Source organism: Cyprinus carpio, chromosome B3, assembly GCF_018340385.1.
Source record: "Cyprinus carpio isolate SPL01 chromosome B3, ASM1834038v1, whole genome shotgun sequence".
Classification (NCBI taxonomy): domain Eukaryota; kingdom Metazoa; phylum Chordata; class Actinopteri; order Cypriniformes; family Cyprinidae; genus Cyprinus; species Cyprinus carpio.
The window spans coordinates 14,930,116-14,943,856 of record NC_056599.1 but is presented as its reverse complement, the minus strand read 5'-3'; the positions used below and the strand labels follow the sequence as shown (position 1 = coordinate 14,943,856).

Here is a 13,741-nt window from a genome sequence, read left to right as displayed (position 1 = left end):
TGCCACATTTCACAAGCTGGATGTATGTTTAGGTCTCACCTATGTGGGCCCTGCGTGGGTGAAGAGGCCTAGATGGTTTAGCAAGAAATCAATGCAGAACAAAGAACACGAGATATGTGCTCCTCGCATGGGGATCAAGACTCTAAGAGAGCCCTTCACTATCAGCGTCTGCAGGACAAACATGCCACGTGTTTTCTCCACCCACTTAGCCTCTTCAAAACAGCTCAATGCAAACTATTGATTGTCACTGGCAAACTCTTCCGCTATCAATTGCTCTCTATCACTTTTAGAAAAAAAAAAAAACAGGTCAAAACAGCTTATGGTGGTTAAGCTTGTTTTTGTAGCTTGCTTGTTGCTCATCTAAGATGGTCTAAGACCAGCCTTTACCAGCTGAAACATAGATAATGAACCAGTCTGGACCAGCTAATGCCCAGCTTTGAACATCTCAGAACCACATGGAACCAGTTGCCATCAGAAGCTGGTTTTAGATGGATAGTCCAGCAGGTTTCTACACCTTTTCTCCATCTCATTTCGTTTGACCTTTGAGGACTGCAGATCTATTATAATCAGGGTGAAGGAACAATCTAAAAAGTCGACGGGACATGATATTAAACATATCAGCTCTGTTCTTGAATATTTATTACATGAGGTAACGTAGTCTGAATTGATTTGCCGAAAAGCAAATGTTAGTAAATGAGTGCTATAATAGCATTCATGTTCACACATAGGTTCAGTCTTTTGTGTGGTGAGCTAGTATTTTATTTTTCTTTGGACTAAGCAATATAAATATCATGGTTATCTCATTATCAGTTTGGTATTACAACATGCAAGATAAATATCACTCAGAACAGAATGTTATTGTGTGTAATTTCTAATAGCGCTGCGATTCTGAAAAGTGTCAAGGTATTATTTAATTGTGTGTATTAAGGATTTAAAATGCTAACAATGAAATCAACAATATAATTAGCCATGTTATTATAAAAATGTTTTAAATCCTGTGTGCTTAGTTTTATTAGTGTACTTCAAGCCTAAACGTATACATTTTATAAACTGTACTTGCAAATAATATAATGTTAATGAAATAAAAAGCCACTTAAGTGTACTTAGAGTGTTTATTTACACACTTAAGTACAATTTTGTCAAGCTTTAAGAAGTACACTTATTTTGATGTGTTGACTATTGTTACAATATTTATTATCCCAGGAGAAAGAAAAGTATACTTCCATTATGTATTTAAAGTGCTCTATTTTCATGCACTAATTTAGTACTTAACATACTAAAAATTATCCTTTAGCAATTTTCAAGATAGCCCATTTGAGTACACTTAGATTATCTTAAGAAATGCTAAAGATTATATTAAGTACATCATGGAAGTGCACTTGTTTTTCACCTAGGCTAATTTATAATAATATAGTCATAAAAATATTTAAATTCTATTCTATTCAATATTATATTTAAAGCAAAAATATATTTAAGGGTATTAAATTGCAACTAATTATTAACAAATTTAAATACATGACATTCAAGTTTGTAATAGAAATAAAGTACATTTTAGTTTAGCATAAATGCTTGGTAGTACATTCATCAATATTTTAACTATATTTCAGAGAGTAATTATGAAATTACATATAAAATATTAAATGGGTAAAAAAAAACACTCTGAAGTTTAGCCAAATCAACTTATGTAAGTTACATTAACTTAATATACTATATAAAGTTAATATACTATAACATATTTTCATGTCAGTGTATACTTAAGTATATACTTTTAAAGTAGAATTTTTTTTATTTCCTTAATAACTAATCTTAGTTAAAGTATGCTAAAATGTTGGGATTTCATTTCCACTACTGCCATTGAACGACAAAAAGGAATGGATTTGCTGAAAAATGACTAGTTAGCGTCAGTTAGTTCCTGCTGGTAGAAGTTTTCTGACTAAATGAAAATCAGACAGGGCTCTTAAAAGCTTAAATGGGCTTGCAGCTAGCATTGTAATGAACGGAAATGCTAACAGATTCAGACAGCTCTCTCCAGATATTCCAGACCTTTTTGAAGCCAAGAGGGTCTCATAGTGTATAGTGATAAAACCATGGGCACGTGTGTTGTTTGACTCACCTTGTAGCTAAGGTACACCAGCAACATGGTCTCTGAAAAACTGATGAATGCAACAAGCACCTGAAGAGAGGCGAAAATGGACAAACAGAGAGACAAAAAGGGACAGAGATGAGAGAGAAGCAGAGGTTGTGTAGGAAGACACAGCAGGGGCAGCGTGTTTCACACTGTCTGAGAATAAATGGCCAAACAGAGGGCAACACAACAATGGCAAATGTGTCTGTGTGTGTCTTTCAAACACAGGTGCTTTTATGTACCATGGCTTGTTTTTTATTAAAGCTAACAGGTTTTTGTTATGAAGGTCACAAAATTTTTCCTGTATTTACAGATTTTATTTTTAACCCAATCATGACCCTTTCAATCTCAATCTTAAAATCTAAAATGTGACCTCAGTCCAAATGTGACTAATAATTACGAACAAAATTTTAATCACAAATAAAGAAAGAAAGAAAGAAAGAATGAGTAGTAACACTTGAATAGTACATAACACGACAATATGATTCCATTTGTTAACATTAGGCAACTGCTTTAGTTATTATGAAAATAAATAAAAATAAATAATAAATAAATAAATAAATATATATATAATATATATCTATATATATATATATATATATATATATATATATATATATATATATATGTATATATATAAAAGCATTTATTAATCATAGTTCATGTTAGTTTCAACATTTACAAATACATTATTAAAATGTATAATTTATAACTTTATAAAATTGTTAAAATTGTATGTTAACATTATTTAATGGAACTGAGCTAACATGAATGGATTAAACTGAATTATAAATTGAATTATTTTTTAATTAAATTATGAATTAATTAAATTTAACAAAAAAAGAATAATTAACAACAAATCTGTTGCTCATTGTTAGTTAATCCACTAAGCAATTTTAACTAATGGGACATATTGCATTGTGTAACCATAAAAATAAAAATAATAACAATACCAACAATAATAGTGCACTTGGTTATCTAGGACATGACAGTGAGCTTGAGATTAAGACATAATATGAGACATGATGAGCAAAATAAATAAGTAAATAAAAAAATAAACCAAGGTGCTAAAAGAAAGAAAGAAATATCTAAAAGAATGTGGATTTCTTTCTTTCTTTCTTTCTTTCTTTCTTTCTTTCTTTCTTTCTTTCTTTCTTTCTTTCTTTCTTTCTTTCTTTCTTTCTTTCTTTTTTCAATATAAATAACCTTTTGTGGAATGGGAAGGTTCCATGAATGTTAAATGTTCTTTGTGGAACCAAAGATGCCAATGATGACAAAATTGTTCTGTGATGTGTGTACATCCATTCCTTTAACATTAAATAAAACAGCAAGAGTCTGAAAAGTGTTTTTAAAATACCTTTCCAAAATCCCAAAAGTGCCTGTAGCAGAAACCCCTGTGTATGTGAGTGTGTATTTCTGAATGACAGAGAGGATTTATTTGTTCTGACCTGAAGAGCCCAGAGTGGCAGAGGCCTGTTCACCCAAATAATGAGGGACCTGATGACAGGAAGCCATTAAGACGAGATAAAGAATGAAAAAAGAAAATAACAAATTAGAGAAGCTCAGATCAAGAAGAGTGCTCATAATTGAACACTTTTTTTTTCTTCACACGTCAAACAAACACATCAAGTCCAGAATCCAATCCATTTACAATGGCTGAGCAATAAACAGATTCAAACCAACATTTTCTTTTACGAATGAAGAAATCAAAGCTGTGTGGTGTGTATTCTGCATTAAAGTAATGAGCACAGCGGCATCGTGTCAGACACACACCATTAAACGCTTACAGACTACTGCCAGAATTTTTGATGTCTAATAAATGGCAAAAACCGAACCGCCTTGTTAAACATGTCACGGAGACTCCTGGGGGCAGTGTCCTGAAGTCAATAAAACAATTCTACTGTTGGCATGAGACAAAACGGAAAACTGTAAACAACACCATACATTTCCAGCAAAAATTCAATTGAATCATACCCAGTTAGAGCATGTTGGATGTTTAACATATTGTTTCATTACTGCATGAAGAGTGGGATTCTGGACCAATCAGATTTAGTTGAGGGCGTGGCTACCCAGCCCACTATTAATTCCATTTTAGAGTGTTTTTGACCCACTAAAGTAACACTTAAGAACATTTTTTTTTAATAAAATATGGTTAAAGTGTACTACTAAATGTACTAACAAACATTTATGATAAACTAAAATACTTTAATGTAATTTCTATGGAAACTTGCATTTCATGCATTTAAATGCATTGTAATTGCATTGTTATTGTAATACACTAGTATATTGTAATTGCTGGTTGCATTCATCAGTAATTACACATTTGTGACAAAGAAGTTGTACATTAGGTTGTTAAAAAAGTTAATATTGAATAAAACACTACAGTTAAAATTAAAATCAATGTGCTTTAGTATGTTAGAACATTATCTAAATAAGTGTACTTCTTTAAAGTATGAAAAAAAGATTGTTAAAACAATGATTTATAGTATAATTTAAAGTAAAACTCACAATTTGACATTAATTTTTGACAAAATTCACTTTTGAAAGAGGACAGTCTTTGCATACACTTGATTGGCCTTTTATTTCATAAATATTGTATTATTGTGCAAGTACGGTTTTAAAACACATTCAATACAATTTAAGCGCACTTATTTTCACAAGGCAGCACTTAATATGAAATATCAAAAGAGATGAGCTTAGAAGTTCTTTTTACAAACCCAATAAACATCTTAAAAAGAGGAGATTCACAAACATTACAAATTATTGCACTGATTTTCTTCAGATCTTCTCTATTAAAATGGCCGTATGTCTGTGTTTCTGGCCCTCAGCCACCATCTTCATTTCTCATGCCAGAGTCAAGAGTCTGGATACTTACCAGTCAAAATGGCTTCTGTTGTGGGCAGAGGCATTCTGTCTGAGACAGCCAGGACTGCAGGGGAAGCAAACACACACAGATAAGAGTTTTTATGCATGGATTATCCAAAGGCACTTCAATCTTCTCCAGATTGTTCCTCCAGATCTCACTTTCCCTTCGTCCACCCACACTCTCTCTCCGACACCACATGAACTCTTCTCTGAACTGAAAATAGATCCCACGGTTTTCACTTTTTTGACCATCCTTCTCCTTGCTGTCGTTTACTTGCATCTCTTTGGCATGAGCCCCTCGATATGCTGTTCTTCTGCACTTTGGCAGAAAACACGTTTTTACTTTTTCCATTTACACTGAAAAACACAGCAGACTCTGACCTGTCTCTCTATCTCTTTGCCTATACTTGTCATCCTTCTTCACACTTCTAGTGAGAGTTGGTGATTTCCAGTGACATGAGTGAAAATCACTGCGGGTGATGTGACAAAGTTCAATTTTATGCTAATGAGCAGTGTTGTAATGCAGCGACAACCAATGCAAGTGCAGACAGCAATTCGACTGATGCAGCGAGCAGGAACTAGCAACAGCACCAGTACAGTGAGTCAATCACCTCAAGCGATTAAACACTACCTATGTATAAAGATTGGTTCAAACTGACAGTTAGCAATTAGTCACTAAAGATTGTCATATACCTGTGCTGCTGGAAGGTGTTTCCTCTTGACCGCTGTATTCAAATCTACTGGGGTTCATAAAGTTTGGCTCTGTTCTAACTTTGCTGGATCACAAACAAATGGTTGCTGTTCCTCAAGAAACAAATTAAACTCTTGCTTAGTCTGACGTTAGCATGTTGCTACGCTAATGACTTAAACTCTGTTACAAAAACTTCCAACACACAAATGTTGGGTGAAACAATCAATATTACATTAGATTTTGCTATTGATTTAGAAACTTAAATGATACTTTTCAGTACTTAAGTGTTGTTTATGACTCTTGATGAGTCCAGCATTAGCATGTTGCTAAGCTAATGATTTAAAACTCTAGACAGAACTTCCAACATACACACACTGTGTGAAATTATAATTTTATTAAATGGAGCTATTTTAATTGATATAGCATCTTAAGTACTACTTTTCAGTAGTGTTCTTTACTAAGGTAAATTAAGGAATGATATTATTTTTCAGTTAATTATTCAGTAAACTAATATATTATTGTGAATATTATTGTTACTTGTTCATCATTGTGTCAGTGTTTTATTCACAAGAACATCATAGTGACAAAACACAATCTGTAGAGCAATTTGTCTGTTTAGGGCTACTGTAGAAACATGACGGTGCAAAATAGCAACTTCCATGTAAGGGGACCCGTGATTATTGCCTCTGGCTTATAATCACACCTCTGGCTTGCTTGGGGACACTTTATTTACAGCGATATCATTGACTTGATTGCAAATGATTGCACAGATACTATTTAAACTGAACTGAGCTGAATGATGACATCACTGAATTCAATGATGAACTGCCTTTTACTGTCATTTGTGACACACTGTTTTCCTAATTAATGTTGTTCAGTTGCTTTGACACAATCTGTTTTGTATAAAGCACTATATAAATAAAGATGACTTGACTATTGTAGACAGAAATTGCTTATTCTTGCAGTAATATAAAAGCACACATTTGCGTTGTTTGCTACAACTATTTGTGAGCAATTAAGATGACAATAATCATGATTAATAATTGTAATTATATTTTTGTGCAAGATAACCATGATTAACTTTTAAAAATGTTTGTGCAGCTTTACTGTTGATAATAGACAATGGACTTTTTTGTGATATGGAGGTTTGCATAAGATTGATTTTTTTAGTCCTTCTCCCAGAAATTCTTTCCCATTCCTGCTAAAAATAAGATATTTCTTCATGCTCCTGTCCACAACTTTTACATTTTGTCCCACTCTCGCCTGCAAGATCCTGCTTTCCTGTTTTTCTCAACTGCACATGATGCACCTTTAAAATGTGGCCACGACCAGATATCATAAAAGACTGAATACCTTTGCTGCCTACTGAAACAACTTTCACGTCAAGTGCATGGAACAAAGCTTATATGCTCAGTGCCATGTGGCTGTGTCTCACCAGTCTCTCTCCTCCCGTGGGTCGTCCAGCAGGACTCGTAGGATGTAGAGCAGGCAGCTCAGAACCTTCAGGAAGAAGTTGAAGAGTCGCACTCTCAAACCTGCAAAAAAGAGCGTGAGGCCGTCACCAATCAGCATTACAAAGAGCTTCACAAACAACAGAAACACGAAGCCGAGTACTCACGGACAGGACACGACAGCTAGAGGACAACACATCAAACGCGCAGAAACAAATACAAGACCAACCAATTACCCAGCACCAGCTCCACAGAGCCATTCACAGGGGTCAACAGCACTCCACGTGAAAGCAAAAACAAACTACCACCTCACAGGACAAGAAAAGCCACAATTAGAGCTGCCCCTCGGCCTGGGTGAGAACTCACTGGATCTTTGGTTTTTGATGAAGAACAGCTTCAGACGTTCCTTGAAAGTGTTTTCATTCACATAGAACTCTACCTGCACTCTAAAAGGAATGATGATGTTTGGTTGGAGATAAATAAGAGATGGAGAGGAAGGGGGAAGGACAGATAATGATGACATGTGTGAGAGAGGAGGCAAGAAAGTTAGACTTATTGCCATTGCGGTAATATAAAAACAATCAATTGAGAGCTACAAAGCACTGTTGCTATATTAAAGTCCAATAGCTTTAGAAGGAAATGATGTTGCCTTGTGCAAAAAAGGCGGCTGTGGTTGACCTCACTATCTGCGCTGACTTTATCCAGAATTATAAATGACTTGCACAATGAGGGGGAGCGTAACTGGATAAGCCGTAACTCTGGTGCTTTTTCATTTCGCTCCACAGTCTGCAATGAACAAGAGATCTGGAACAGGGAGAAGAAGAGGAATATTCCAGCTCATGTTCAACCCGATGCCCATAAAGCATCTGCAGCGGCAAGATGCCAATCACCACAGGCAATCTTTTCGAAACACAAATGGAAAAGTGTTTACTTGTACTAACAAATTATTACTAGAGGGTTTAAAAGCAGAAATGGAAAGTGCATGTTTTTTGGTAAAGCACTTAAATGGATTCCTCAGTAAAGAGGTTTGTTGTTTGAGCTGAAATGTCCAAATCAGTCCACTCATAACATGTATGCATTTAAAACAGCATAAATGAATCCAAATGCTGACCATTTATTTTGTATCAGATTGAAATTCCAGTGTTGTTTATCATTAACTGAGGATGCAAAAAGTGGAACCAACAGCAGATTGTCATCTAACATTTGTGTTGACCCAAAAACGAACTGCAGTGTTGGAAAAGTCTTTAAATCCAATTTATTTAAATTTTCATCCTGAATATGAAACCAGCAAACAAAAATGAAATTATATAAACTATACTTCCATTCCCAGATAAGATATTGAATAGACCTTAATCACCTCAGGCTTTGAAATGAATTGCCATGATCTGTCAGTATCACATGATTATAGACAGGGCACTTCCATATTCCATGCATGGATACAAAGTGAAAGAAAGAGTGTTTACATTTTTTAGTTGGGTCATGAGAGAAATAAGTTATTAGTCACAGTATGCATTTAAGTTGTGATTAACCAATAGTAAAATGCAAAGACACAACAGAGCTTCGTTTCTGTATTGTGACGTACATCTGAGTGAAAATGATTATTGAGTGGACTGGTTCAATCAATCGGTAGTTGAATGGATGGAGGCAGACCTGAAAGCGAGCTTGTATTGAATGTAAGAAAATGTTCATTCATTTATGCCAGAGAATAACTTCCTGGACTAAAGTTTTTTTCTTAGTTGTGGTTTAAAAGACACTTAATATTCAGCAGAATCATTGATTTGATAGCCCTGATAACAACTGAACTGAGCTGGATAATCACACTATTGTCTTCTGTAGATCTGCTTTACAGCTGAATCAAGTTTGTTTATAATCGAGCAATTATGCAACATCAACACTGTTATTGAACTGAACTGAATCAACACTGAATTGACCGGAGATGAATAATAACACTATTGTATTGTATTGTATATGCGCACTTTACAGCAGAATTTGTTTTATATTTGATGACGTTTACATCACTGATTCTGTTACTTTTCTGTGAAGCTGCTTTGAAACAATCTATTGCACATGTGGACCGGATTTTATGCCATCAGTCAAAGGTATCGACGTAGGGCTGGGCGATAAATGATATCCAGATATGTCCGGATTGCGATGAAATTTATGTTGATAACGATGAGCTGGACATTTTTACTCTATATAGATCAATCTAATAGTCTGTCACTGCAGAAATAAAGAAGACAGCAGCCAGTCAGTGCATGTTGCTAATAAGTCAGCATGTTCTGCATGTCTTTGTGTAAATGAATGGTGCGGTTTCGTCTGATACACTTTTTCCATTTTAATTAAAGTTAAAAAAATGTCATTTTAAAATAAAATGTTTCTTTAGTTAACTATAATGACCACAATGCACCTGAACAGGGATTTCGTTTTTATTTTTATTTTTTTCAAATAATAACTTCCTATTATTTCAAATGGTGATGATAGATATTTTAAATGTTGATGTTGGAATGTTGTGATAGATTTTTTAAATGTTTATTCTGCTTAACTTCCTTTCAAAGTCTCGGTTCAATTATACACATTGAAAGGCAAGTCAATATGTTCGTCTGCGGTAATTGACATCGCGCCACAGTAGCTGTCCACACACATTAAGCTGTAAATATCAATTATGTTCGCTTAAAGGTCATTCAAGGGAGAATGTCACATATATTGAGTTCGCTGTTCTCCAGCATGTTTCCAGTCCCTTTTGCTCTGTTTTAATCACTCTTCCTCAGCTCCAACTACCCAGGGACTCATAAAGAGGCATTAGCTACAGACCAGATCAGTGCTAGCCGGATCACATCAGTCTTTTAAAGACTTCCCCACAGATCTCTGGAGCCATCCTCATTACCACTGAGCTCTGTGTAATTGGACGGAAACATGGAGGGACACATAATATCCGGTGAGTCATGTCATAACAATGGGAATAAAGGATGAGAGGAGAGAACACAGGCCAAGCACATGTGCGATCTGTCTGTCTCTCGCACTCATATATGTCAGGGAAATGAGATAATGCAAATTCACAGTCCTTAAGGGGTCCCGGACCCCACGTGGTGGTCGACTCTAACGTATCCTCTCCTCACAGCCAGAACCCCGCCAGACCATGCTGGGCGTTGCTATGGCGACAGAGAGCACCTTCGGGATTCCTAACACACACATCTAGTTGTAATAATCAAGTTTTGTGGGCGTGGAGGACTTGATTCATTCCCAGCTCCTTGAGAATAATGGCCTGTGCATGTAGTCTTACCTACTGGAAGTACAATGATTGCACCTCCGGTTAGAAATCCAGCATCACATCAATATGTGTCTCAAAAAAAATAAAAAAATAAAAAACTCTCCTGATGAAGCAAGTATCATCATTCTGCCACTGTGATGACCACTTTAACCATACTGTATTGACGAGGATATTTATGTAAGCATGAACAATACCTAGAGAAAAAGATTACAGGAATCTATACAATCTTGAAAACACTTGAAAATATAAAAATTGCATTATATTATATAACTCTCTCTCTCGCTCTATATGTAAGCAATAAGGTACTCGAGGCCTTGCTGTATTGTGAATAAATCACAGCTTCGCGTCGTGCCTAACAACGTTCTTCAGCCGTGATTTATTCACAATACAGCACGGCCTTGAGTACCTTATTGCTTTTATAAAATGGTTATCACACAATAAAAAATATTAAAACCAAAAAATGTATATATTGAAATTTCATTTTTTTTTTTTTAGCAAGTTCGTAAAAAAAAAATGCTGTCCTTCCACCAAAAATAGTTCCTGACAGCAACAGTAAAAGGCAAGAGAATGTTCCGAACATGCCTTATCTAATGGAGCTTAAATAAAAACAGAGAATAGGAGCTCTTATCATCCGCTGTGTCATTTATTGATTGCTTATGTTGCTTAGGGTGGTTGCTAAGGGAGTTGATCAGTGATACACAGAACCATTGGGTGAAGCGGTCTTAGCACAGCTGTACCGTGAACAAAACAGCTGCTGACCAATCAGAATCGAGGAATGGAACTAACCACGGACTGGCCATCTGGAAGTTCTGGAGAAGTCCAGGCCTGGCTGGTTGATCATCAAACATAAAGTGTCAGATTATGTGACGTTGACCGCCGACAAAAGGGGGCGCTAATGCAACCTATTTTTTGCTTTAAAGAAACGGTGTTGCCAGGTCTGCGGTTGTACTGTGGAATTTGGCTACTTTAACACTGTTGCCGGGGGTTGTTTTTCATGTCCGCGGGTTGAAAAACGACCCTAATAACGTGATATTTAGCCCCTAAAAAAATGCGAATTTTACCAGGTGAACCCCGCCAAAACACGTGTATTTTATCCCCAGAAGCGATTTTTAATGGGGGACCCCCCTCAAAAGCGATTGGGCTAGTTTTGGGCTAGTTTTGAGTACCATCTGGGTTTATAATGCCGGGTTTCAGGTTTTCAGGTATCAATGAGATCAACAGTGAAAATTGTTTTTCATGTCCTTTTTTCAGACACTTCTTTCTTTGGTGTACATATTTTGACCATTAAAGCCATAATGTATTCATTGCTAATTAGCTCTTAAGAGTAATTGGACTCGAGACCTGAGAAAGCACAGCAACATTGAATAAGCCTTTTAATGAACCAGTGATCCTGTGGCTAATATAAGGTGACAGACGCTTCATTAAATATACATCAAATCATGTACCATTTATTGCCATTTCTCTAACAGATCATCCAACAGGAAAAGCACAATATAAAAATGAGTCTAATGGTGAATCTTTGTCTTTCTCATTTATTTATTTGTTCTTTTGGTTATCTTGTAATTCATTAAATCAAAACCTTTGGATAACTGGATACCCTAACACAAATTGTTCACCTTTTGAACAAGTGGCTAAACGACAGAAGACGCTGACATATCATAAATATATATATATTATTAATATTTTCATACAATGCTTTTATTCAAATTTATAAATGTATAAATGTAGTATGCCTTAGACTGTTGTTGTATAGTAATTTATAAATCCTTCAGTATTCTCAGTAATTTGTTTACAGATATTTAAAAAAAGGTTTTACTTATAAGTACATTTTAAATCATTTGAAAGTACTTAATTTTAATAAAGTTATTTGATATTATATAAAGTTAATATATTTTAAGCATACTTAATTGCAAAGTTCTCATTACAAAGGTAAAATCAAAGTTTAATGACATTACAGTATATTTTAGTTTAACAGGTTACGCTTTAGTTTAGGTACTATTACTAGCGTACTGGCTGTTTATTAGTACTTATAAATCACATATTAATGTCTTATTCTGCATGATAACATTTTAGATCCCTTAACCCTTAATCCCCATACCTAAACTTAACAACTCAACTAACTATTAATAAGCAGCAAATTAGGGTTAGGGTTAGTTAGGGTTAGGTTTATTGAGGCAAAAGTTATAGTTAATAGTTAGTTAATAGTGAGATCGGTCATAGTGAGAAAAAAAAAATCACTCTTAAATTCAACAAATTGCTTTAATATAAATTTAAACTACATTAGTATACTATAATATTATATAGTCATAATACATTTAAATTTATTTGCAACTAACATGTGCATCCAGTTATATTATTATTATAAAGCATATTATTTATGTAATAAGTGCTCTTTTTAAAAGGATGTGTACACTGTAAAACAAATTCCATAAAATTCACAGTTAAAAAAAAAAAAAAAACGGCAGCTGTATTTGCCAGAATTTTACAGTAAAAAATATGGTAGTCACATTTTATGTTTTATAATTTAAACTTAAATTTACAGTTAAATACCATAATCTCATTAACTGATATAATGTTAATATACCAACCTATTGAAGTACTGGAATCTGTTTTGTATCTATGTAATACAATTATAACCACCAAAAGCAGGTGATGCACATACTTACTAATAGTTACTACACACACACACACACACACACACACACACACACACACACACACACACACACACACACACACACACACACACACACACACACACACACACTTCTATAAATATATATATATATATATATATATATATATATATATATATATATATATATATATATATATATATATATATATATATATATATATATATATATATATATATATATATATATAGAAGCTGAACAGTGTCATTCACACAAACACTAAACTCCATCATGGTAACACACATGAAACTGAAATAATGCAATAAACATTACTTTAACAACATTAGAACATACAACCCTTATGTACAAAACTGATAAGAAAAAAATAAGAAGAAACAGTTATTTCAACAAAAAAAAACATCAAATTTGAAATGTAACGTAGGGAATTCTGGGAATGTCAATTTACGGTTATTCACTATAAATTAAACATTATTATTCACTTCCAAAAATGGTATACTACTGTAAAAATGTCCAAAACAGTTTTTCACTGTATATAGTTGGGGAACTTACCGTTAACCATTTAACAGGTTTTTACTGTAGCATTTTTACAATTTTTACTATTAAATTATGGTCATTTTTTACAGTGTACTTCTCTTTTGAAAAGTGACGTGGATTGTGATGAAAGTTCATCAGCTAAACACTGCA

The 13,741-nt window shown here is 34.3% G+C and overlaps 1 protein-coding gene across 1 annotated transcript in view; it reads right to left on the bottom strand.

Moving 5' to 3' along the window:
• Positions 1–13,741, bottom strand: part of LOC109052204 (potassium channel subfamily T member 2-like) — a 68,719-nt gene that overhangs the window by 35,743 nt on the left and 19,235 nt on the right. Inside the window, exons 2-6 of the mRNA XM_042719837.1 lie at positions 7,499–7,578; positions 7,117–7,216; positions 5,001–5,054; positions 3,574–3,622; positions 2,114–2,173 (exon numbers count right to left, since the gene is read on the bottom strand). Coding sequence (XP_042575771.1) covers positions 2,114–2,173; positions 3,574–3,622; positions 5,001–5,054; positions 7,117–7,216; positions 7,499–7,578 — 343 coding nt within the window. The remainder of the gene's footprint in view (positions 1–2,113; positions 2,174–3,573; positions 3,623–5,000; positions 5,055–7,116; positions 7,217–7,498; positions 7,579–13,741) is intronic.